The 25,774-nt window shown below is 44.0% G+C and overlaps 1 protein-coding gene across 1 annotated transcript in view; it reads left to right on the top strand.

Moving 5' to 3' along the window:
* Positions 1-25,774, top strand: part of Xylt1 (xylosyltransferase 1) — a 281,098-nt gene that overhangs the window by 187,007 nt on the left and 68,317 nt on the right. The window contains exons 4-5 of the mRNA XM_051192768.1: positions 22,657-22,829; positions 24,265-24,467. Coding sequence (XP_051048725.1) covers positions 22,657-22,829; positions 24,265-24,467 — 376 coding nt within the window. The remainder of the gene's footprint in view (positions 1-22,656; positions 22,830-24,264; positions 24,468-25,774) is intronic.

The following is a 25,774-nucleotide window of genomic DNA, read 5'->3' on the forward strand; positions in this document are numbered from 1 at the left end:
TGTTACCTAGGCTTCGGACCCCTTTCTCGATCCAAGCAGACATTGCTAATCAATTATTGCACTGTTTTCTGCTGAGCAGGATCTGGACTGGGCTTTTCTGAGTTCATTGGGTTGGTAAGAAAGATGAGAGCTATTCAGCATCTTGGAATCCCATGACATTTGCCTTTGACTATCTCCTTTGTCTTGTTTCTCCCTGCCTCTGTCAGAGAATTCCCATCCATAATCCCAAGCCTTAGATAGGCCAGAGTGACACCACCATCCATCCCTTCTTGAATGAGGTTATCTCTGCCTAGATTGTCTCTGCTCACACTATTATCCCTGATGATTCCCTACTTCCTTCAGATATCATCTTTGTGTGCAGTTGAAGGAAGGCTTTTTTTTTTCCCCCTCTAAGCCCCTACTTTCCTTCATCTAGGTCTACATTCCACCCAGTGTCTTGTTGCTCTGAGGCTATGGATCCTCATGCCTCTCAACTAGTTTCTCAAGCAGGAGCAAGGGCAGAAATATACATCTTTGCTTGCCCAGTGCCTATCACAGCTCTACTCTGAAGTTTATATTCAGTAAAGGCTAAATGGCACCCAAGTCATGTTGAATGCTTATCTTATGCCAAACATCAAAACCAAGCTCTCCACATGTACCTTTCTAATCCTTCCCAAAGCTCTTCCAGATTGGCATGGCTTCTTTGCATTCTAAAGGCTAAAATATCAAGGCTTTGAGAATGAAGTCTTCTGCTCCAGGCCACATAGGAATAGACCTGCACATGTCTAAACAAATGTTCCTCAAAAGATGCCTGCATCTGGAGACATTTTTAAATCGTCACAAATGGGGGGGGGGTGCTATAGGCTTCTAGTGGATAGAATCCAGAAATGCTGGCAGACATCATACAAAGCACGGACATTTCATCCCAAGTGGAAAACCATCACCCATAGTGCCATGGAACCATGGGCTGGACCCCAACCTTTGCAACTAATTGTGACCTTGACCTCTCCCTGTGGTGTGAGTCCATTAATCCTGTTGCTGGGAATTTCTTTGGTTCCTGCTGCTAAGCATTGCACACTACTCATTTACAACCAGGACTTTGCGTCCTTTTGTTTATGCAAGACCAGCCAAGGCACTAGCAACACTCAATCGTCCATACAGGATTCCAAACCTTGAATCACATTATTAAACAATCCCAATCTTACAGATGATTGGTCTTGGTGTAAGCCTATGTTCCCAATCTGTCCATCCTCAAGAGCTCATTTTTAAGCCCATGACCTTGTGCAGATACCCAACAGCTGAAATGAATGCCTGCAGATTGTTTTGTTTTTTGCAGCTGTTCCTATGAGAGAGGTAAATAAATAATTTAGATAAACCCCAAGAACTCATGATCTGAATCAGCTTAAGCTAGGTAAAGTCAGCAGAGGGTTAAGAGCGCTTAATCCATTTTCATCAGGAAAGTTTGAACTTTGGTCATAGTGAGCAACTTAGCCAAGATATCACATTGTTCATTATTCACGGGGCATTGTAACTTAGCACAGTCTCTGAGTAATCTTTTTAAGCCTGCCAAAAGAACCGGTGTTAATTGCTTACACTGGAACATATTTGCTGCTGGAAATGTCACACCGTAATTATATCCCATTTCGCTGTCTGACAAGTAATATACTAAAAGAAAATTGGCTTTCTTATTTTCTCCTGCCTCTTCTTGTGATGTGTAAAAAACCATTCCCGGAAGCCTTCAGGCAGCACTCAGGTTGCAAGTTTCTGGACTTGTCACAAAGTTTGTCAGCAAACTTTCTGGGCTAGCTGAGGGTATCACAGACAGGTGGCTGAGCTTTGTGGATTCTGCGCCCCTGGAAGCCACAGGACTCACTCATGGAGTGAGCTGTGCAGAGCCTAGGGCCCCACTTCCATACGCTCACAGCTCCCAATACACTTTCAGTGAAGTACCCACATTTTCGGCTGTGCTAGACCCTGCAAATTGTGGAACTGATCCTGCAAAAAAAGAACAAGTCAGGGAATGATGTGGTGATGTGCCTGCCTGCAGAGACAATAAAAGGCAAGAAGTCATTAATATTTAAGGAGATAGTAACAATTTCAGGGTCATGGACATGCATGGATATATTTTATAGGCATATATTACCCATTCAAGCTAATATGTAATACTACATATATGTATATGTGTATATGTACATTTGTATGCACAGTTATCCTAGAGAAGTTTTCCAACACCCCTGTAGATACCAAAGATGCTTAAGATCTTTATGTAAAATTATGTCACATCTGCATTATACCTATGGCTATCCTTCTATATACTTCAGAGCATCACTAGATTATTTTTAATATATATGCTATGTAAATAATCCTTGAACTGTATTATTTAGGGAATAATGGCAAGAAAAAAATGTTCCATGGTTCATTGGATATGGAGAGAGTCAACTGTGTATGTGCTGTGTATATGGTTATATGTGCATGAGTTCTCCCTTTCTCTCTCTGTCTCTCTCTCTCTCTGTCTCTCTCTCTCTCTCTCTCTCTCTGTGTGTGTGTGTGTGTGTGTGTGTGTGTGTGTGTGTGTGTTACAAGAATCATTGGTCATGACATTAGGTCATACAAAGCACATTGTCTAATCAGAGGCTCCTTCTGGAAAGCTAGCACTCTACTTGTAAGACTAAGCTTCTTTTAGCCCAAGGCTTCCTAGCAAAGGCCAGGGGAGCCGTACTCAGCCCACCACCTGTCCTGAAAGTCAAATGAGTCAGAGCACATACACACCCACTCCTTTTAGAGGCACCTGTCTCTGTGTTCTCTCCACATCCTGCTGGGGAGGAAACATCATGAAGTGTTGCACAGGAGGCATCTGCATCCAAGTCTAGAAGATATGACAGTCCCTAGCACTTCTGTTTTATTGGCCAGGCACGATTGCAAAGCATGCTGGGAACTAGGTTACAAAGTGTGCCAAGGAAAAGTCGGAAGCAGGATTCAGCAAGAGCCCCAACAACTCTGCTTGGCTGCTCTGGTCAGACTTCATTCCCTCCCGGTATGCATATTTGCATCTGAGCCCAAGTCCTCAGGTCCCCCAAACATGTTGATCATGTGGCTTTATTCTGACAGAAGGGTCACCTTCCTGGTGCTGAGAACACTTCTCCAGGAAGCTTTTCTCTGAGAACATGGCTGCGTACCTGACAGGGATATGGGGCAGAGGGGGAGGCAAGGTTAGTAATTTAGTTGTCACTGGCTGACAGGTTAGTCTTAGAATATGTTCCCTGCAATTCAAGGCTTTCCAGAAAGAGACAGAGAGAGGCACTTAACAAATGTCAGCCCTTTTTTGTAAACTGCCACAGCTGCCTCACGCTGACCCTGAAGCGGTTGAGGAGTTGTCTGCAGGCTTCCATCAGCGCCTCATCCCACTCACTCTGGTGTTCTCTTTTCCTTAATGTATTCATTTTTTTTTCAGTTTTCATACAAATACATATTGTATGTTGAGCATATTTCCCTAATTCTTCCTCCCCTCCTTGCTCTCCCATTATTCCCCTTTGCACCTAGGCACTTTAGTGACTATGTTCATGTTATACAGACAGACAGACATGATTTCTTTTTTTAATCACTATGCAATTTGGGGACCACAGATGACAGAACATATGAGCTCTCTGCCATCCGAAGAATAGCTTAATTTGCCTGGCAGGCTTTTCTCCAGTTGTAGATATTTTTCAGCAGACACAAATCTCACTCTGTATCCTGATCCGCTCCTCTATTCTTGGGCACCTAAGTTGGCTCCAGAACTTTGCAATAGTGAATAGTGTGGTCGTAAACACTAATGTGCAAGTCTCTCTGTGATATGTTGAGTTGTGAGTCCTTCCAATAAACACACAGGAATGGTACAGAAAGGCCCTGTGGGAGCTCTGTATTTATTGGTTTTGATGAGGTTCCATACTGATTTCCATCTTCTCTGGACAAGTTCATATTCCCACTAGTAGTGTAGAAGAGTTTCTTTTGTCTACATCCTCACCAGAATTTTTTATTTGTTTTCCTAATGACTGCCATTCCTTCCCACCCACCCCCTGGTACTCTTGGCATTCACCAGCAGGGTAGTGTAAGGAGAGCAGTTATCGTGGTCACAAGAGTGTGTTGTGATTGCAGTCAGGAGCCTATAGTTTTATTCGTTTCTCCAAGGACCTTGTTAAGAAACACATTGTGTCATGTTGAGTTCTCAGTTTCACTCAGCACTTGTAACACTAACCAGGTGAGCCCTTGCTTTTGGGGGGACAGTCAACAGTCCAGTAGCTCCCTTGGCTTTATCTAGTATATGCCAGTCTGACTCCCTCAGTTCTGACAACTATAAACCTCTCTAGACCTCATAAATGTCCTTGGTGTAGTAAGGCCTAAACTAGGTGAGACGCTGGTTTAGAGCATATGCACACTGTCAGTTTCAAGAAAACCTGTTCTATCCCTATGGAATTCCTTGCATGTGAATGGGATCTTGTGGCTCAGTCTCTCAAACAAGGACATGAATAAAAGTGATGGCTACTTGTTAGCCTACAAGTTGGTTGGATCTGAGCTCATCAAATCCAGTGCCATGCCCTCTGTTGTTTTCAGAGAGGGTCTCCAAAGTATAAGATGGAATTGGCATGGAAGCAAGTGGGTCTGTTTTCAAGCTACTTCAGAAGACACACCCTTTCATGACTGCTATGATTTGTAGGACTGTGAGTCACCATGTTAGAGCCTAGCATTGCTGTGACTAATACTGAATTGGAGTGTTCCTAAGTCCTAGGTAAGCATAAGAAGTAGACACATTTCTTTTCTCAACAGCTTTTCAGACGACTTTTTAAATGTGTGTGTGTACTACATTGCAGGTAGGTAAGGAGGCCAGAGACAACCGTGGGTATCATTCAGAAATGCTGTCCTCTCCCTTTGAGTTAAGATCTATCATTAGACTGGAGCTCATGGAATGGGATGGATTTCTTAGTTCCAGAACCTCAGAGATCCATTTGTCTTCACATACCCAGCCTTGGGATTACAAGTACACTCCACCATAACTGGCCTTTAAATTTTTATACATTTTTTTTAATGTGTATGCATTGGTGGGTGTATGCATGCACAGGCCTTTAATCCCAGCTCTAGGGAAGCAATGGTAGGTGAATCTCTAAATTCAAGGCCAGCCTGCTTGTATTACTTGGGTTCTCTAAAGTCACAGAGATTATGGAAATTTATTGGAACGATTTACAGGCTGCAGTCCAAAATGGCTAGATGTGAATGGAAAGTCCAAGAATCTAATAGCTCCTCAGTCCCATGAGGCTTGGGTGTCTCATCTGGAATAGATGTGCTGACACAGGGAGGTCAAGCAGGTGAAGAACAAACCCTTCCTTATTCCATTGTCTTATATAGGGTTCCAGCAGAAGGTGTGGCCCAGATAAAAAGTATGCCTCCTAACCTCAAGGTGTGGGTTAAATGTGTGTGTCTTCCAGCCTCAAGATCCAGATCTGTTATCTTCTTGCCTCAAGAACCAGGTCACAAGTGTGCCCTCTATAATTCATTCCAGACATAGCCAAGTTGACAACCAAGAATAGCCATCACACTCACTGATCTACAAAGTGAGTGCAGGACAGACAGGGCTACATAGAGGAACCCTATTTGGAAAAACGAAAGAAATAAAAATAAATTGTGCACATTTGTACCTGCCACGGTGCATTGTGAGAATCTGAATATAATTTGCGGACATTGGTTTTCTCTCTCCACCTTGTGGGATCAGGGTTCATATTGTCAGGCTCGGTGGCCCTGCTGAGACATCTCACTGGAACCAACCAAACCTGGCTTTCTGACGTGAGTTCTGGAGCATAGACTCAGGTTCTTATGCAGCACTTGACTGACTGAGGTCTCCCCAGCCCCAGACTGTGTGTTTAACTCACTGAAGGCAGGCTAGCATGGGGTTTGGAGGTTAGCCGAGTCTGGACTGTAATCCCAGCCCTGTCACTAGCTGTGTGTTTCCGGCGACTTAGCCTCTTGCAGACTCTGTCTCTCCTCTTCTATAGTATTCGGTTAGTGACAACACTTGTGTCATGTGTTTGAGTGGGGATTAAATGAAGCCATGCTTTATAGCACAGCACATGTGCAACAATGGGTTATCAAAAATGACAGGGGATATGTGGACATGCATTAGCTGTAAAGTTCTTGCCACACAAGCATAGGGACCTGAGTTTGGTTCCTCAGCACCCACACAAAAAGCCTGACATAGTAACACATACCATACCACTGGGATGAAGGAGGGAGGAAGATCCCTGAAATTCATTGGCCAGACAGCTCCATGTTTTGTGAGAGCCCTTTCCAGTTGAGGAAACACCCAATATGGGCCCCTGCACATATGTGCACACACCCCCAATACAGATACCCATACTAACAAATACATATCACACACACACACACACACACACACACACACACACACACACACACACACACACGCCTAGGTGACTGGCCCTGGTGACAGCTTGCTCAACTTCCAGTTGTGCTCATACTTTTTTAAATGGCAGTTTCAACAAATTCTGCCCACTGATGCATTGTTTAACCAAATGTCATCTCTCTGCCTTTCTCATTTAAGTATCATCTGTTAGGCTTACACATTGATACACCCATGAAATTAACATTACATGTGTTTCCTCATGGAGCTGACTAGATTTAATTTAATTGAAGCTGTTGTCACTGTTGATAGCCTCCAGAAGCTGCAGAAGTGCGTGCACAGGTTATCTTATCTTAACCTATTCTAGCTGAAGATCAAGGACTCTGCTTTCTCCAGGTGTGTCCTGCCCCTCCTTACAGCATTCTTCCTTTCCAGCTCCTTTGTAGGTTTTTTCTTAAATTAGAAAAGGGTGGAATGCTTCAGTTCAGGTGGGAAGCCAAAGGTGAAAATTTACTCTTTACTGTTCTGGGATGGCAGGTAGAATTGAACAAGAACTTTCAAGCCAGTGGCTTCACACATGGGGCCAAGTGCTGGTGCCAGAAGAGGTTCTGATGTAGCAAGCTGAGACACAGCCTCATGGAGCCTGTCCATGGCTAAGAGGCTCTCTGGGAGAGTGCCCTGCAGGCTGGTCTCCTGCCTGACTTCCCAGTGTGTTATCTGGTAACAGCACTTGATAATTGTTCCTTAAATAAGTCTCACTGTCCCTCCACCCAACTCTACCCCACCCCCACATTTGAGTTAGTTGCTTTTCTTGCTGCCGGTACCAAATACCCAGCAGAAGCAACTTAAGGTAGAAAGGGTTTGTTTGGGTTCAAAGTTAGAGGACACCATCCATTGTGTTGGGAAGACACAGCCCTTGGGGCAGCTCCATACATGTTGATGGGTCCTGAGGTAGTGACTCCATGCATCTCTGAGGACAGAAAGCAGACGCCTTGGGCAAGAAACAAAACGGACATCATATTTAAGCTCTGCCCCTGGCCTGAAGTCTGCTTCTAGCTAGGATGAATATTACAAAGGATCCACAACCTTCCCAAACTCCACCACCAGCTAGAGAGCAAGTGCTCAAACACACTGTGGGGGACATGTCACCATCAAACAGAGCAAAGACTTAGCAAACTTAGGACATTTGTGGCTAGTTTACAAATAAATGAATTTCTGCTGCCATATGCTTGAAGGTCCCTAAGATGACATTTTGCAGTAACCTTTGTTTGTATTCGCCCTTCTGGCTGCCCCAGGTGGGGCATTCTCATCAGTCCCAGGAAGGATTGGGACCAGGCCTGTTAAATGCAAACAGAGGGAATGTAAAGGAACTGAGTGTTCAGATGTGGTCTGGACTTGGAGCAGGATGGGGCATAGTGTGATTGTATAGCTCCTCCCACATATCTGAGAACTTTGCATCCAGCAGAAGATTGGGTGTGATCTCAGGAGGCAGAATGGGGATTCCCCTGGTGAGATTTGCGGGTGAATATGTTTGAAAACAGTAGTTTGCAACTCTAAGTACAGCCAAGGCACTGAGGCTACTGGCTTTAAAGCCAGCCCTGAAAGAACCATATGGCCATCAACTATTTTCTCTAGATGTTTTGATTATTGTACTACAAAACTGCTGACAAGACATTTCCGATGTAAAACCAAGTTCAAGCCGAATCCCAACTCATACACCCACCCCATGTATCTCTTCTCTCCCTCGTTTTTTCTTCAAACTAAAACCATCTGTACCTTACTTTTCTTCAGAGATGCCTACTTTGTTATGAAATGAAGGCATCTATGTGTCTGTGCATGTTCATGTGAGTATGTGTGCATCTGTGTGTACGTGTGTGTGTGTGTGTACAGAGGGCAGAGGACAACCTTGAGTGTCATGTCATTTTTTTCAGGCACCTTTTTGTTTGAGACCTCATCTCTCATTGGCTTAGAACTTCACCAAATAGACTAGACTATCTGGTCCTCAAGGTTTGAAGAATTTGCCTTTTTCCTGCTTTCCATCATTCCGTCATCACAAGGATCATTTCACCCAACTTTTTCCTTGGGTTCTGGGAATCTGAGTCCAGGTCTTTATGCTCAAGCATCTCCCCAGCCTAGTGACACCTTCTTTACCTCATTCCCTCTTCCTTTCTCAGCCCTTAGCTTCACTCTAGCTTCTTCAGAAATTTCTCCCAACAGCCTATCCTTCATGGCAGCTGACACCTGTCCTCCACACTCTAGCCACTCCAGATTTTAAGCTTCTCAGATACAAAGTCTGTATCAGTTTACTCACTGGGGTGTCCTGGCACCTGACAGGGCAGCTGCTCACAGTAAACCTGCTCTGTGAATATTTAAAAGGTGGGTTGGCAGAGAGAGGGCCCTGTATTCATTTATGTGGAAAGACACAGAGCATATTGCTGAGGACAGGAGACATACTGCAAATTGGAATGTGGAGGAGTGTGTTACATATATTCCTTTCATGTATCTTCTTTGTATAGAATTCTTTCAAATATGGTCAACTGCTAGACACATCAGGATATTCTTTCTCTGTCCTACTTCTTTTAATTTTTTTTTCATTTATTGGTGTTTCATAATCTATATTGCCGTTATGTATATGTGTATGTCCATGGTACCTGCACAGCTTCAGGGAGTCACATCTCATCTTAGGAGGCAGAATGGAGAAAGTTCTAGAATCAGTCTGCCTGGACTGAGTGTATTTCCATCACTTCCTAACTATATGGTGATCAGCAAATTATTCACTCCCTGTGTGCCTCAGTTTCCCCCTTTATACAGCAGGCATGCTGGATTCACTTGCAAGTGTTGGCAAGGTTCACAGGAGGTGGTGTGTAGGGAAGACTTGGCCTAAGGACTAGCATGGAGTGAACAAAGCTTAAGGACGCCTGTCTGAATTGGGCACTGTGACAGCATTAACATGACAAATGGTTGCCAATGTGGGAAAATGTCCCTTCTTAAAAAGCTAAAAAGTGAGCACCTGCAGCGCATATTCATGGTTTATGATCAGGAGGCAGCGTTAATGGCCCATAATGTGATTACTATAAGGATTTTTATTAGGAAAATTCCAACCAATTTGGCATTAATTAATGTACTGTTAACTTTCAAGTGTTACTCACTTAGTCCTTGGAGAGTTGGAGAAAATAAACCTGTTGTCAAAACCCTTACCCTGAGAAGTAAATAAGAGTTGTTTGCTCCTCAAAAAGCCCTGAGGTAATAAAAACAGATGAGTCACTGCCGCCGGTTTTAGACCGTATTTATTGAGCCTGTGAGTCCTTTCTAGATCGGAGAGAGGGGACAGAGATGAAAATGTCAAGTGACTGGAGACTCCAGGAAGCACTTGGAGGCTTGCACCTCTGGGTCAAAGGGCAAGAAGTGCATCAAGGAGCAGGCATTAGCAACACCTTGACCCACAGGCTGCAGGAGTCTGCAGAGGACCCCTGCCTCCAGACTGCCACCCACTTTGTGCTGTGAAGCTCTACATTATATGATTCACTTGGGAATGGCAAAATGGGACCTGCCTACAATCCATTTCACCACTGTGGGAAATGAGCCTGTTGCAGAAGCTCTCTCAACACAGTCCTTAGAATGATACCCACCTCCCCAAATAGTGTCCCTCCTACCTGGCCATCCATCCCCATCCATTGCAATGCTTCTGCTTAGCCTCTGTGAATCAGCCACATGGACCTACCTCTCTCTCATCTACCATGCTGAGCTATACTACAGGATGTTTGCCCATCATCTTCCTTCTGTGTGGAGACTCTCTTCTCTCACTCTTGTCCAGTGACCTCATCACTCATTCTGTAGACTGCAGCCCAAAGGACATGCCCATACCAACTTGAGTAGTAATCAGATTGGTGGGGCTGCCATAGCAAGAGGACATGAGCTGGATGCCTTCAAGGAGAGAGATAGATGCATTGTCCCAATGTGTAGAAATTGCAAATCCAAGGTCAGAGTGCCAACATATTCTGAGTTCCGGCAAGCATTCTTTTGCAGATAGCTACCTTTCTCGTCTTAGAGAAGAGAGTAGGTTTTCTGGTGTGTCCTCATCATAAGGGTACTAATCCCATCAACCCAGGGCTCCATGCTTGTGACCTCCTTTAACCCAGTTCTCCCCCTTAATTAAGTGCTCATCTCCAGCATCCTTGACATGGCAAGCTCCAGCATCTTAACTGCAGGCACGATAATTCCTATTAATGGCGTCTTTGACAAAGACCCTTCTTCTTGGGCATTGAGGAACCAAAGAGGGACTTCATGGTGCTAAAGTCTTTGGGAGCTTCATAGAAAGAGGGACTGAAAGAGTATGGTAGGATCAAGATTGGAGCAGGACAGAGAGGAGATGCCCTCTCTTGTAAGGTTATTTATAGTATGAGTCATGATGACTACCACTTCATATTCTACCTTGATCTTGTAGCTGTTCATGTGTTTATCACCTCTCCTTTCTGGAGAGCTTGCTTCTCAGGAGCAAAGGCTTTTGTGATGGACATTACTTCCTCACCTAGTCTAGGGCAGCAGCCACCTGGCCCAACCTAGGCATCCATTGTCCAATGAGAAGCCTTGGGAAATATGAGTGGTGGGAGGCTGTTTGAGAGAATAGTGGTGTTGAATGCCCTGTGATATGTGGGGCAGTCCTGTCTACCCAAGCATGGTGATCTCCAAACTTGAGTAGCCCTTTCAGAGAAGCAGTGCTTGAGAGGAAGAAGGAAGCTATGGCATGTCCTGGAACCACCAGTGTGTGATGGGTGACATACATACTTCTTTCTGTGTGTGTATGTCTGTGTGTGTGTGTGTGTGTGTGAGAGAGAGAGAGAGAGAGAGAGAGAGGGAGAGAGAGAGAGAGAGTGTCTGTGTTTGGATTGGCAGTTCACATCAAATGTTTTTTTCTCGGTCACTTCCCACCTTTACCTTTTGAGATAGGGTCTGTCATTTTGACTAAGTTGACCAATTACCTTCAGGACCTCCTATCTCCACCTCCAGCACAAGCTGTCATACCCTATTTTTTGTATGGGTGCTGTGGATCTGTACTCAGATTCAGCTGGCATTACAGGTACTTTACCAATTGCACCATTGTAGGGAGTATGGGTTTTAAATAGCCCCACGTTGGGCGCCATTTGTAAGGCGTACAGTATTTCTGCCCTCCGCCAGTCTTGTGTTGTCCCGCTGCCGCGCCAGCCCCAAATAACGCACAGAGACTCTGTATTTGATATTATACTGTTGGCCAGTTACTACTTTCTTATCGGCTAGCTCTGTCTTAAGTATTAACCCATTTGTGTTAATCTATGTATTTCCACGTGGTCTTCTTACCCGGAGCTGGCTCTCTCCATCTTGGCTCCTCTTTACTACTTCCTCTTTCCTCCTTGTCTCCTAGTCCCGCCTATCTTGCTGTCCTATTGGCCAATAGTGCTTTATTCATTAAACCAGTATGAGAAACACATACAGAATGACATTTCCCATCACACCATTACCCCAACTCCCAATTTTTTCTTAGTGATGGTGTCTCACATAGCATTAAATTCACTAGATATCCAAGTTTTGGCTGGTCTTTTGCATGGATTAGCATGGGTGTTTTAGGTCTAACAGTGAGATTTGAATCCCAATTCCACAATTTATTAGTAGGCCATGCTGGCTACTTGCTCTGAGTCTGTTTCCTTATCTGGAAAATGAGGATAATCATCCTTCCACCATGCAATGTGGGAAGATGTAAAACCACACAGCCAGGCAGGCACAAGATGTCACCTTATCTTTATTATAATGGCCCTTCCATCTTTGATGCCTGGAAAAGGCCACACCAGCAGGGTGGACCAGAACCCATGGGCTTACAGCCTAGCTTTTTCACAGATGATGTGTAGCTAGCCAAGCGACTGGGACCCAGTGAATTGCAGGGAAATGTACCATACGCCATCAATATCCATCCCACCAGTTTCCATTTATTGAGCCGTACATCATTAGAATATCCCTGGGCTCTCCACAATAAAATCAATAAGACGGTTCAGCCACGGGCTGTGGTTTAATAACTCCAAACTTGAATAGGCTTGAATAGGGGGAAAGAAAATCAGTGAGCAGGAAAATGTCCTGAGTGCTTGGTCAGAGAATAGAGGGAGACTTTTTTTTTTCTTTTTTTTTTTTATTTTTTAGAGAGAGGGAAAAAAAATTAAGGGTGAGCCAGCCTTAGACTCCATAACTAGAGCAGGGGGCTGTGAGGACCTAGGCCTCATCTGTGGAGGAGAGATGTGGCTGTTTAAATGGGGGAGGGGAACAAAAGTAGGTACCAGAAAGTCTGAGCAGGTATTGCCACCTGAGATCTTCTAAGAAAGGATCAATCCAAGCATCCACTATTGTCATCTCAGGCTTTATGAACGGTCCCTTGCACAATCATTGACTGACTTTATTGCTGTACAACCCCCAGCAAATGTGTTTGCACAAAATGAGATGCTCCAACCTCCCCAGACAGTCTCATCTTACCAGACTACAATCTTATGTATGGTCCATCCTACACCCAAATATCATCACTAAACATGTGACTGTACTTAATTTAGAATTGGTTGGGGTGGGGCACAAGGAAGTATTTTCTGCTTTGGTTTGTTTTTCTGTCATGCTGAGAGAGGAACCCAGAGCCTTACACAAGCTAGGAAAGGCCAGCCAGCCCCTTAGCTATACTCAAATATTGTTTTCTAGATCTTATTTGTTTGTTGTTAGCTTGAGACGTCCATGTGGATCTGATATGCTAGTGAGCTAAGAGTCCCAGGCATGCACCAGTGGTTTTCAAATATTACCCCATGTCATAATCACACCTGGAGAGTACTTATCACAGCGCAAATTTTGTTCCACACCTCAGAGTTTCTGACTCAAGAGGTATGGACCAGGACTCTTGCACAAATTCCCCCATTTTCGTATTGCTGCTATTTGAAGACCAACTTTTGGAAGTAGTTGTGGATTATTACTTCTCAACTAGGGAAGATCTTGCCTCTGTAAGTCCATTGGCATTGGTTAATGAGCCTTTGTGGTTTGGTCATCCTGGGCCAAACTTACTTGCATCTGATTGGTAAGGTCAGAAATGCATTAGACAGTCCCCATATCAAAGAGCCACTTGTGCTCAAATAACAACAGAGTCAGCTTGAGAAGCTCCGGTGTTGGAGAATAGACCTCTGAGCTGTAGGTAAGCTTAACACCAAGCTTCAGGGAGAGCAGTCTGCTTGAATTCTCCTTCTTCAAAGCCTGGCTATGATGCATATTTGAATTCAAGGCAGAATGAATCCTGACCTCTTGTCCATCTGTTGGCACTGTGACTATGAGCAACTCCCCCAAAATGCCACCTTAGATAACTCCCAGAAAAATCCTTCCAGGAAACCTGAAATGAACAAGGGTTCCCTGAGCCACGAAAAGCAAATTTACCTGGACCTTTGAAGTTCCTCTGGGACATTTAGGGCTACCTGACGTCACCTGGCCATGACCTTGTCGCCTGTGTTTAACACACTCAGCACATCATAGCTTGGAAGGAAGCTGATGGAGTCAGGTCCGTATGGTCCCTTGCCCCCTTCACCACATGCCTTCTCTGCCACCTTCCTGTCCTGCTTTGTTTTCACTGCAGTAGTTCACCTTTGTTTCTCCTGATGTGGATTTTATTTTGAAAGTCATTTTGCATCATGGTCATTAATGGGACTCTTGCTTTCAATTGCTGTGAAGAGGTGGGACCGCACAAAGAATGAGGGTCAGGATGGCTGAGCAGGGTGAGCACTCATGGCTATGAGAGAAAGCTAAGAACAAGTGGGCTCACCCACTGGAAACACACAGTAGTGTCAGGCAGAGCTGGTCAGGAACAAAAGAGTCTGGTGCTATCATTGTCCAGTCTGCACACCATATGATAATGGCATTGAAGTTGTCCCCATTATAGCTTTTAGTCCATTCAGGCTCACTCGAAGGAGAGCATTCTTTGACAGATAAGAAAACTGAGGCACCACAAGTATAGTGACCTGCTAATGAACAATGGACCCAGGGTGCAGACTTGGGATATATACCTGTGAAGAATGGTTAATTTAGTAAATACAGCAAAGGTTCCTTAGAAAAATGTTTTTAATTTAGTTACCACAGAGTACAGCAGACTGGTACTGGGTGTGTATATTCAAGAACTAAAACTAGTGACTCCGACACATATTTCACACCCATGTTTTTAGTCAAGGCATTCACAGCAGCCAAAATGATAGAAGCCAATGGTGTTTCCATTACACATGAATGGATAAGAACCCTGTGGTATGTCCATACAGAGAAATATTATTTTGCACCAAAAGGGAAGGAAGTTCTGACATATGCTACAACACATTCAAAGAACATTATACTAACTAAATAATGATAGTCATGAAAGGACTCATTAAGTTCCTATAGTAGCTGAATTTAGAGAAATAGAAAATGGAATATTGACTGGCAGTCAATGAGGAAGAGAAATTGTGATCTCTATTTGTCCCATTTTTGTAAAATGAAAAGTGTGTTGGAGATGGACGGTGGTGAAAGTTATATAGCAAGATGTAAAGGGCTTCTTGTTACTATGCTTTGCATTGAAAATGGCAGAGGGAATTATTTAGTTACTTGGGTGTGTGTGAGGCCTGAGAGAAGAAAGCTTCAGATCTTCTAGAGCTGAAGTTAGAGGCAATCGGAAGCCACCCAGTGTGGGTGCTGGGGATTGAACTCAAGTCATCTGTAAAAAAACTGTATTCACTCTTAACCTTGGAGCTCCACAGAGTGGTCATTTTTATGTTATATGTCTTTAAACACAATTTAAATGCAAAAATAAATGGGAGATGCTCAGTGGAGATGTGACAGAAAAAAAAAAAAAAAAGAATAAAAAAGAAAGGTTGAGGTGGTTTTTCCAGAACAGACCCACTTCTCCAGAGCCTGGAGGGTGCCTTCCTAATGCTCATTGGGCTAGAGAAGACCCAGTTGCAGCTGTCATGTTGGGACCTCAGAAGGTACTTAGTTGGCTCCTCCCAGAGGCTTTGGTGTTCCAGATCAAAGGTCTTTAGCCTAATCCAAAGCCTCTCAGAAGGAGTCCAGCCTCCAGCCAGTTTGCTGGGTGAGCAAAGCCTGCCACATGCAGCAGCTCAGGCCCAGCCTCCCACATGTGCCTCGAGGGGCATATGCATGGGTGAAGCTGTCTACCTTCATTCATCAGTCCCAAAACATTCACTGAGCATTCTCCACCAAACTCAACTCTGTTCCAGACACAGAGGCCAGGACTGCATCCTACAAGAGAATAAAGCACAGGGGCTAACTGGCACCTCTCAGGAAAGCAGACCTGCTACTCTGGGGACTAACATGCAAACAGTGCTAATCTCATGATTGCCTTAGAATCCCAAGGTATTCTGAATCTTCTGTGAATTTCTATAACTTTTATTTCCCTCAATGGTGAAATAAAACATGGGTTCTGGAGCCTGGCAGGCTTGAGTGTTTCTCTTGAGTCTGGTACTCACCAGAGAGGGTAACTCTCACTCAGCAGAAGGGGACTGTCATGACACTTGCCTCCATAGATCTTAAGATGATTAAATAATAAATTCCAAGCAGAGGACTGAAGAGGGTGACTCAATCAATGAAGTGTTTGTTCTTTGAGCATGAGGACCCGAGTTTTGATCCCCAGAATCCATAGTGCTGGGAAGATAGTGACAGGAGGATCCCTGGGGCTTCCCACTTGGTCAACTTGGTTGAAACAGTGAGCTCCAGGTTCAGACAGAAATCCCATCTCAAAAAATAAAGTTTAGAGAAACCAAAACATACCTGCATGCACAACCCCACACACAAGTACACACTCCATACCACACACACAGGCACACTATGGCATAGAAGCTGGTGGTAGACCACTTGCCTCTTATGTGTAATGCTTTGACTTCTTTCCCCAGCACTGGAGAAAAATAACTTTCTCAGGAGGAAAAAGCATGCCCTCTCTTGATCCTGAAAGAATGCCTGCAAGTCCAGTGCTTGTCCTGACACACATACCCCCCTCCCCCATGCATGGTGCTGTTGCTGGCATTTAACTGTCATCTCTGAAGATGAGAAGGGCAGGGGACAGCCTACACACCCCATTTTATTGGTGACCAGGAAAGTTAGGTGTCTCCCAGAGGCTCTGCTGTGAGAGGCTGGAATATTAAACCTAGTTCCATGCACCTCCCACACTGTGTTAAGCTAGCTGTGCCCCGGCTCAGAGCCTCTGACCCGAGCCCATTTGTATGCAACCTCCTTTCCACTTCTCTTCAGTCTAAAGAACCAAGCAAGCCAGAAAATGACACTCTCCCACACCAAGAGGCACTTTGAGAATATTAACAGAACCAACAGAAGGCCTTGTTGGTGGGGGCTATGCCAGGCCAGTGCCTCCTTCCCATTCATGTTACTTGTGATTGGGCCTGATGGAAACATTCCAGCTGTGGGTGTTTACTTGTGGGCAGGGCTTCTGCTCTAACCTGGGCATGTTACTAGGAGTCAGGGCAGCTTCAGGCTGGAACCCGTCAGGGCTGGACCGACTGGTTAAATTTAACTTGCTTGATTCTGACCATTGTGGGCCAAGGGCTGAGTAGAAATGATCTAATTATTCTTTGATTTCCTGAGTGTTTGCTGCAGGCTTGGCCCTGTGCTCAGCACTGGACATAAGCACACACGGGAGAGAGCCAAGACATCCATACCTATGTCCATATCTCTATGTATATAGATAGCGCTATCCATCTTAAAGCAGAGAACACTAAGGCTTGTGGATGTTACATAACACTACCTAAAGTCTCACACGCAGCCCAACTAGAGGCCACTCTCTAAAATCTGTGCATGAGGGTCTATAGAACTCATTGGTTAAAAACACATACTGGTATATGATTGTTTTTAACTTAAAAAAAATTAAACACACACACACACAGACACACACACACACACACACACACACACACAGATACTGTTCTTGCAAGGGACATGAGTTTCTTTCCCAGCACCCATGTTGGTAGCTCACAACCTTCCAACTCCAGCACCAAGTAATTCAATGCCCTCTTCTGGTTTCCATGGGCACTACACTCACATTTGCAAGCCCACACACAGATACCTACCTATTCACATAATTAAAAAATTTTAAACTCTTTATAACCCTAGTATCTTTCTTCCATTTACAAATTAAAACCCTTCAAGGAAACACAATCACAAGCATCCCCATCATTAGGACATATCCTTGCCTTCAGAAACCTGTTCCAATCTAGAAGTTGGCTGAAGCCAGATAACATTACACACTGCAACACAGTCACTCCTCTCTGCCCATGCACTCACAATGTCTATTTCTTATATAAAATGAGAGAGAATTTGCTCATAGTTCCCAAACATCTCCAGTAGACTACAGAGCATAGCTAGATTATTTATAACTCCCAGTGAAGTATAGCTAATTATGATACTCTGTGCTTAGAGTATAGCAGCAGGGAAATGTCTATACAAGTTCGACAGTTGCATTTTGTGTGTACATGCATGTACATGTCTGTGTGTTTATGGATGCATGTGTGTACATATTCGTGAAGGTTAGGGGACCACCTTAAGTGTCAGTCCCTAGACATTGCCCATCTTGGGATTTCTGCTATTTATTTGTTGGTCCTTTGTTGTTTCTCTTTTATTTTTGAGCTAGGATCTCTTATTGGCCTGGACTCACCAGTAGACTAGATTGGCCAAAGTATACCATCAGGTACCCTTCTTTCTCATCTCCCTGGCATTGTGATTACAAGCATGCACCACCTGGGGGACTGAACTCAGGACCTTAGCTGTTTAAGGCAAGCATTTTACCAACTGAACTATCTCCTCAGCCTGCACAGATGTGTTTAAAACAAGTCTGTTTTCAGTTGGTAGTTGGTTGGCTACACAAATGCAGATCTCTCAGGTGCAGAAGAATGCTCATTTCCTGTTTCTTTTCTTATACACATGCCTATGAAAAACATTTGGTTTATACCTTAGGCATACCAATGAGTTCCTAACAACTGATAAACAAATAAGTTGATGGCAGTAACACACTGTAGGAGACATTATTTAAAACTCCTCAGTTGTTTCCTACTGGAACTTTCCCACTTGATCATTTTGAACAGAGTAACATAACTGAAGCTACAGAGAGTGGTATGGAGGACAAGCTAGCCTGTGTGGATACTACCTGGTCCTTGTCATGCCCACAGGATGCTGAATCCTGCTGAGTTGGTATACTAGGTTTAGCATGGCCCAGCTTCTTACCAGGGGAGCTGCTGGGAGGGTGGCTCCTAAGTCTTCACTCCTCACCTCAGACACACACTTGATATTCTCCCCCGTTGGCGTGGCTTTTAACATTCATCTGGAGTCAGCTTCTCTGACTGTCTCTAATCAGTCTGATTTTTCCACTTATTTTCTATTTTATGCCATGGGAATCTGATTACATTGTTAAATTCGGGCCTTTTCTTAGGAGCTGGACAGAGTGGGAGTTTTAGCCTTTCATAGTCCTCCTCTGTCTAAAGAGACCCACATGACTCTAGCCAGACAACATCATCTGTCCAACAAATGGAAGTCAACTGACATGATTCTGGAAATAGATGCTCCCCCTTTGGGGGGCAGTTTGATGAGCAGAGTGACAGTGTTAGGGCTCTTAGATCACAGACTCCATCCCTCAGCTCAGCTTGCTTCCTCCTTCCCTCCTTCTTTTCTTTCTTCCTTCCTCCTTCTCTTCCTCCCCTTACCCTCCCTCTCTTCTTCTTTCCTCCCTCCCTTCATTCCTTGCTTCCTCTCTTCCTCCCTTTTACCTCCTTTCCCTTCTTTTGTCCTCCCTCTCTCCTTCCTCCCTCGCTTCCTTACTTACTTTCTGTAGTATGGGTGGAACACAGTGCCTTGAGCATGTCCGGTTGGCACTCTACCATCAGCCTATGAACTCAACTCTTGATTTTTGAGACACACACTTATTGTGTATTCCAGGCTGTCCTCAAACTGATGAGTCTCCTGCTTCAACCATCTCAGTGTCAGGACCATAGGTGTGTAACACCACACCCAGCAGTTTAACTACTTCTTCACAAGGACCTCCCTGAATCACAGCTTCCTTGCACACTGAGGCCAACTGTCTGATCCAAAAAAAAAAAATGTCTTTTTAAAGACACAATTGCTCTTTCACTGGTGTGATCTGTTTTCCAAATACTCCCTTCCCTACTCCAGAACTAAAGAATCCACGACTCCTTGTCTCTGTTATGAATATGTTTCGCTCTCTAACACTCTAAAGAGGAGTTACAAAAGGGTTTTTTGTTTGTGTTTTTGTTGTTGTTTGTTTGTTTGTTTAATCAGTATTGATACCCAAGTCCCTTTAAAGAACAGTGAGGGTCACTGTATCAGGTCTGGTCACTGCCTGATGCCACTCTTTGGCATTAGAGATTTGAACACAGCAGGATGGCTTTGAATTTAGCTGTTCCTCTTCTACTCCCCACTCTGTCTTCACTGTGTGGCTTTGGAAACATGCCAAACACTCTGAGCCTCAACATTAATGCATTCTTAACTAAGACCAAATAACAGAGGACCCAGAACCCCCTCTCAGTGCTAGTAGGTGGTGGGCCCTCAGGAAATATAAACTCTAGGGAACCACCATAGCATCCACTCTTCATCAGAATTTGTTTGTGCATTCACTTATTTGGCAGCTCTAGCAAGAGACCCTGCGACCAGAGAATAAAATGAGTGTTTAATGAATGAATGGCATTTGATATGATTGGCTGTCAGATGAGTAGTTGAATAGCTTCCTGCATTGAATGAATATGTGGAATCAGTGGGGGTTTAGTAGACAAGTGGAGTGGATTTCTGGGTAGGTAAGTAGATGGAATGGATGTGTGTATGTATGAAATTGGTAGGTAGGTAGAGGATGGATGGATGGAGTGAGTTTGTAGTAGGTAGATGGGTGAGTAGATAAATGGGTGGAGATATATATATATATATATATATATATATATATATATATTCATTCTAGAGTCAACGCCTTACCAAATAGAGAAATGTGAAAATCTGTAGATCCCTACCTTCTTACCTGCAATAACTTACGAGGTATTTAATTAACAAACACCATTGTCAACTCCCCTTTCCAAGGTCTCAGTATGATTGTGTAATCTGCGTTAGTAGTTAAGGGCATGGTCTTTAAGACCTGGGTTTGCATCTCAACTTAACTAATTAATGTTGCATGACCTTGAACAAATCCCTTGGCCTCTCTAAGCTGGGGGCTTTCCTATGAAGAATGGAGGTAATAACAACCTTGCAGGTTGTCAGGAAGATTAATGAAATAATGAGATCTAGCCCAGACCACTGCTCCAGACAGGTATTGCTATTGGACAGGGCTGACATGTACCCTCTTGAAGCTTTGTTCTTCACAAAGAACCTGCTGTGTGTTGGATTTTACCTGAGCATTATGTGTCTGGTAGTAAATAAGATGGATAAAGTCCCTCATCCCTTGGACCTTACACTCTAGCAGAATGCTCAGATAGTAAACAAGCAAACACATAAACAACTTCAGATGGTGCTAAATGATGTGCAGAAAATTGGAACAGGTGAAGTTAGAAATGGAGAGTGAAGATAATAATTTTTTGGACTTGTGCAGGTGACAGGAAGGTGTAACCATGCTAAGCTCTAGGGAGAGGGTGTCCAGGTACCAGAATTCACTGTCAAAATGCACCAAGAACAAGGAACTTGTGGAAATAAAAAACAAGAAAGTGACGGGTGAGCTGGTGTGCAAGCACTCAGAGCAGAGGTCAGTGGATTTGCTGTGTTGAGCTGTGAAAGCCACACAGTGTGGTTCACACATTACCCTTGTTGTTTTGGGGGGTTGGTTTGCTGGTTTTGCCAGTCATAAGAAGAGAGGAATGATTTAAAACAAGTTAATTTCACTATATAACCTAGGCTGGCCTGGAACATGTGATTCTTCTGCTTTAGTCTCCTAAATACTGGGAATACAGGTGTGTGTCAACCATCCTGGGTTTGGACATTCCTCACACTAATCTTGTCCTCTGGAAGAGCCTTTATCCGACTGCCACTAAGCCTTCTGGTAATAACGAACACATGCCTCCCCAAGCTGCTGACAAGGTCAAACATTCTGCATTCTCAACAACCCCAGAGACAAGAGGACCTCGGAGGCTTGCTGGCCAGCTGGTTTTGCCAAATCAGTGAGCTCCAGATTCAATGAGATAACCTGTTTTAAAAAGATATGCAATGTTTTAAAAAGAGGAGCAATTAAGGAAGACCCACAACATTGACCTCTGGCCTGCACATGCACACACGCACACACACACACACACACACACACACACACACACACACACACACACTCAGAGACATTCACAGAGAGAGAAAGATGAACAGGTATCAGATACACAAGTATCAGACAAGCAATGACACAGGATAGTAAACTCCAAATTGCTGCTGGACAATGTTGCACTTCTAATTACCAATACCAATACAGTTTTGAACACTTGAAACTTTGTCAAAGGTCAGAGTTCATGTTACTTTCTTTTTTTCACAACTGAACATGTTGGCCATTGTTGCAGAAAGAAGGAAAAATATTGTGGACAGACAAATGTCGCATGTTCCCTCCAAATTTCCTGTGTGGTTCATCCTTCCCAGCCCTTCTCCCTTGCCTTGTTTGGTAACTTGTCTTAGTCAGGGTTACTATGCTGTGATGAATGTCATGACCAAAGCAACTTGGGAAGGAAAGGGTTTATTTGTTTATGCTTGCAATATTGTGGTTCATCATGGAAGGAAGTCAAGACAGGACCTCAAACAAGGAAAACCTGGAAACGGCAGCTGATGCCGAGGCCATGGAGGGGTGCTGTTACTGGCTTGCTCATGGTTTACTCATCCCATTTTCTTATAGAACCACAACACCACCAGCCCAGAGTGGCATCACCCACAATGGGCGGGACCCTTCCCCATCAATCACTAGTTTAAAAAATGTTTCCTAGGCTTGCCTACTGCTCGGTCTTATGGAACTATTTTCTCAATTGAGTCTCCCTCCTCTCAAATGAATTTAGCTTTTGTCAAGTTGATATAATACCACCCAGCACATAGCTGAATGTATGTGTCAGCCTTTTCAAATTCCTCTAGTATAGAGAGAATGCTGCAAGCACCACAGAGTCTCTGCTATCATGTATCTAGACAGCATAAGGGTCTAGAATTAAATGTGGATAAAGGAGCTTCTGTCTCCAGGGGAAGTAGGAAACAGTCCCTGCTTCCCAAAGGGCAGGCCATCCTCAAGCTCATCTCTATCATCTTCTAATTTTCCCCAGGCAAAGCCAACAAGAATGTCCAATGGGATGAGGACATTGTGGAGTACATGCCCACCAACCCAGTCAGAATCGCCTTTGTCCTGGTGGTCCATGGCCGTGCTTCTCGACAGCTACAGCGCATGTTCAAGGCCATCTACCACAAAGACCACTTCTACTACATCCATGTGGATAAGGTGAGGAGCCGCTGCTCAGATCCCTGTGTTGGGCTTCCTCTGCAGTCTGTCTATGCATCTCTGATCCTTCCCATCACACAAGTCCAGAATGAGGTCTAGATATGGAACAGCATCCATATGGTCCTGAAGTTGTGTGTGTGTGTGTGTGTGTGTATGTGTGTGTGTGTGTGTATGTGTGTGTGTGTGTATGTGTGTGTGTGTGGTTTAGTTTTAGAATATTTAGCTGTGCCTCTCAGCTTTTCCAATAAATATTGTTTCTCTGGTTGTTTGTTTTTTTTATTCTTCTTTGACACATGATAATTATACATATTTATGGGGTACAATTTGATATGTTGGTATATGTATACACTGTGAGCCTATTAGTTCTGGAAATTAGCATATCCGTAGCCTTAAATGTTTCTCATTTCTTTGTGATCAGATCATTCAAGATCCTCCCATGGGCTTTTTTCAACGTGTTCTACAGTACTGTTAGTGTTTGTCTCCCTCCTACATAATATAACACACATGAGAATTTCTTCTCAGAACCTAAGTGTGCTGTGTTTTTTTTTCCCCCTCTTTCTCACCCTACCTAGTGTCCATTGCCTGCCCTCACAGATCTGTAAAACTAGCTATCTCAGGAGTAGGCTCACTTTTTCTAGAAAAGTCCAGGTAGTTGAAATATTCTTTTGGATTATGTGCTAATCAGAGCTGCCCTTGTGTGACTGCAGACATGGAAAACTGTCAATAAATGGGCATGATTGTGTACCAATAATGTCTCACTACCAAAACCTACACTTGTCTTTCTGACCCTGGAGTGATCCTTCCCTGTTGATATCACAAGATATATGCATATCTAGAACCCTGGAACTCATAAGGTGGAGGCAGGAAAGTTGCTCTGAGGTCAAGTCTAGCATCATCTGAGATCCTGTCTTCTCAGAAAACCACAGGTTGAGGTTGTAAGTCAGTAGTAGAATACTTGCCTAGCAAGTACACAGCACAGTTACAGCTTCTACCCTAAATCTAAAGAGGCAAAAGGGTATTTTCGTCCCTAAGATACGTTGCTAGTCAGCCTATGAAACAGTAAGGGAGGAGGAATGTCCTGGAGGACAAAACATATAAGCTCTACCTCCTACCTACAAAGACTCACCAAATTTTGACAGGTGCATGTTTTTGAGGTTCGTACCCTCAGATCACATGCAGCAGTCATTCATTGTCATGCAGTGCTCCGGGCCCCATGAGCTCAAGCCCACTAGCTCAGCAATGGGCCTGAGGAATCTGAATTTCTGTAGCCAATGAAAAAATTCATATGAATGAAATATTTGAATATTGATACAGCAGCAGCCAGTGTGATCAGACACACCAACCACAAGAGGAGCGGGGTGGCTAGGATATCTATGGGCTGATGTTTTCTGGGCTATTTACTGTCGCATTTTCTTCTTTTCTCTCCTGGGAAAAGCGTTCCAATTACTTGCATCGGCAAGTGCTCCAGTTCTCCAGGCAGTACGACAATGTCCGAGTCACCTCCTGGAGAATGGCCACCATCTGGGGTGGGGCCAGCCTCCTATCCACCTACCTGCAGAGCATGCGCGATCTCCTGGAGATGACTGACTGGCCCTGGGACTTCTTCATAAACCTCAGCGCTGCTGACTACCCCATCAGGTAAGGCAGTCAACAGCTCCAAGACAGCTAAGTCCAGGGTCCTGCCTCCATTCCCTCTTTATGTAACAACGGTGGAGACACAGGAAGGTACAGGCAGTCAGCTTCCTGTCCAGAGAAGCATCCTGAGCTTTGTGAGATGACCTGTGTTTTCTCTATGATATCACCCAACATTGTGTTCAGAAAGCAGAGCACAGAAGTGGGAGAGCATCATATTCTTATTGAAAAAGGCCAGGAACATCCTTTTGGACAACAGTAGAAGATGAAGTGAGTGATGATGTCTTGGATAGTATTACAAGGCAGGAAGGAGCTGGGCCAGACCTGTTGTGGGCAAGAAGTTGGGCTTGGAAGAGCTGTAACAGATAGTGAGGGATAGAGTAAGGAGATGAAACAAAAGGTCAGACAGTAGATCAAGGTTATGTCATGGATCTGTTACTCTAAGCCAGATGAAAGTATGTTTGAGCTGAGAAAGTACAGGTCTGGCCTAGATGTTGAACTCAAAGCAGGCTAATAGAAGGGAGTTTGCTTTCAATAGCCCAGGCAAGATCACAGACAAGAAGTGAGAAAGACCTTGGAATGTTTACTCTAGAGCAAGATGTGTTGGCAAGCAGGGATGGAGCACATAAGAACATGGAATAACATTCTAGACCAGGAATTGTGACCCATGCAATATTGACATTTATACTGACTAATTCTTTGCTATGGGGCTTCTCCCTGCACTGTTGCGTGTTTATCAGTGCCTTTGGTCTCTACCTACAAGCTGCCAATAGCATGCTCTGTCCACTTATGTACTTCTCACAGTGTCTGAAGGTATTGTCAGTATCCCCTAAGTACCCAGATCACCTGGAGTTAAGAGCCTTCATTTCTATTAAGAGAAGCTATAGAAATCTAAAAATGGGTAGAGTTTAGTAAACAATAGCCAGAGGAAAGGTGAATCTAGACAATAAAGCAAGGAGTAGTCAGAACATCCCCTTGCCATCTTCCAATAAAGGATTGAATTCAGAAATTTGTTGAAAATGCTGTGTATAGCAGATACTGTGAGAAGTCATTCTTTGCATCCTTGTAGGGAACCGAGTAGATAGATGGTCAAACTGAGATACACTGTCAAATAGTGAAGACATGGCAAAGCAAAGACTAGAACCAGTTCTGTCTGGCTCCATAGTAGATGTTCTTTCTGCTTGCAATTGACCTCTTGGGAAAAATCAGGAGACTGGACTGTCTGTATAGTTGCAAGCAAGAAGGAAACAGGCCAGGTAGGTGCACCCACTGCTGGTCCCCTACAAATGATGCTTTGCATTTATTACAGTCCC

Source organism: Phodopus roborovskii, unplaced genomic scaffold, assembly GCF_943737965.1.
Source record: "Phodopus roborovskii unplaced genomic scaffold, PHOROB, whole genome shotgun sequence".
NCBI lineage: Eukaryota > Metazoa > Chordata > Mammalia > Rodentia > Cricetidae > Phodopus > Phodopus roborovskii.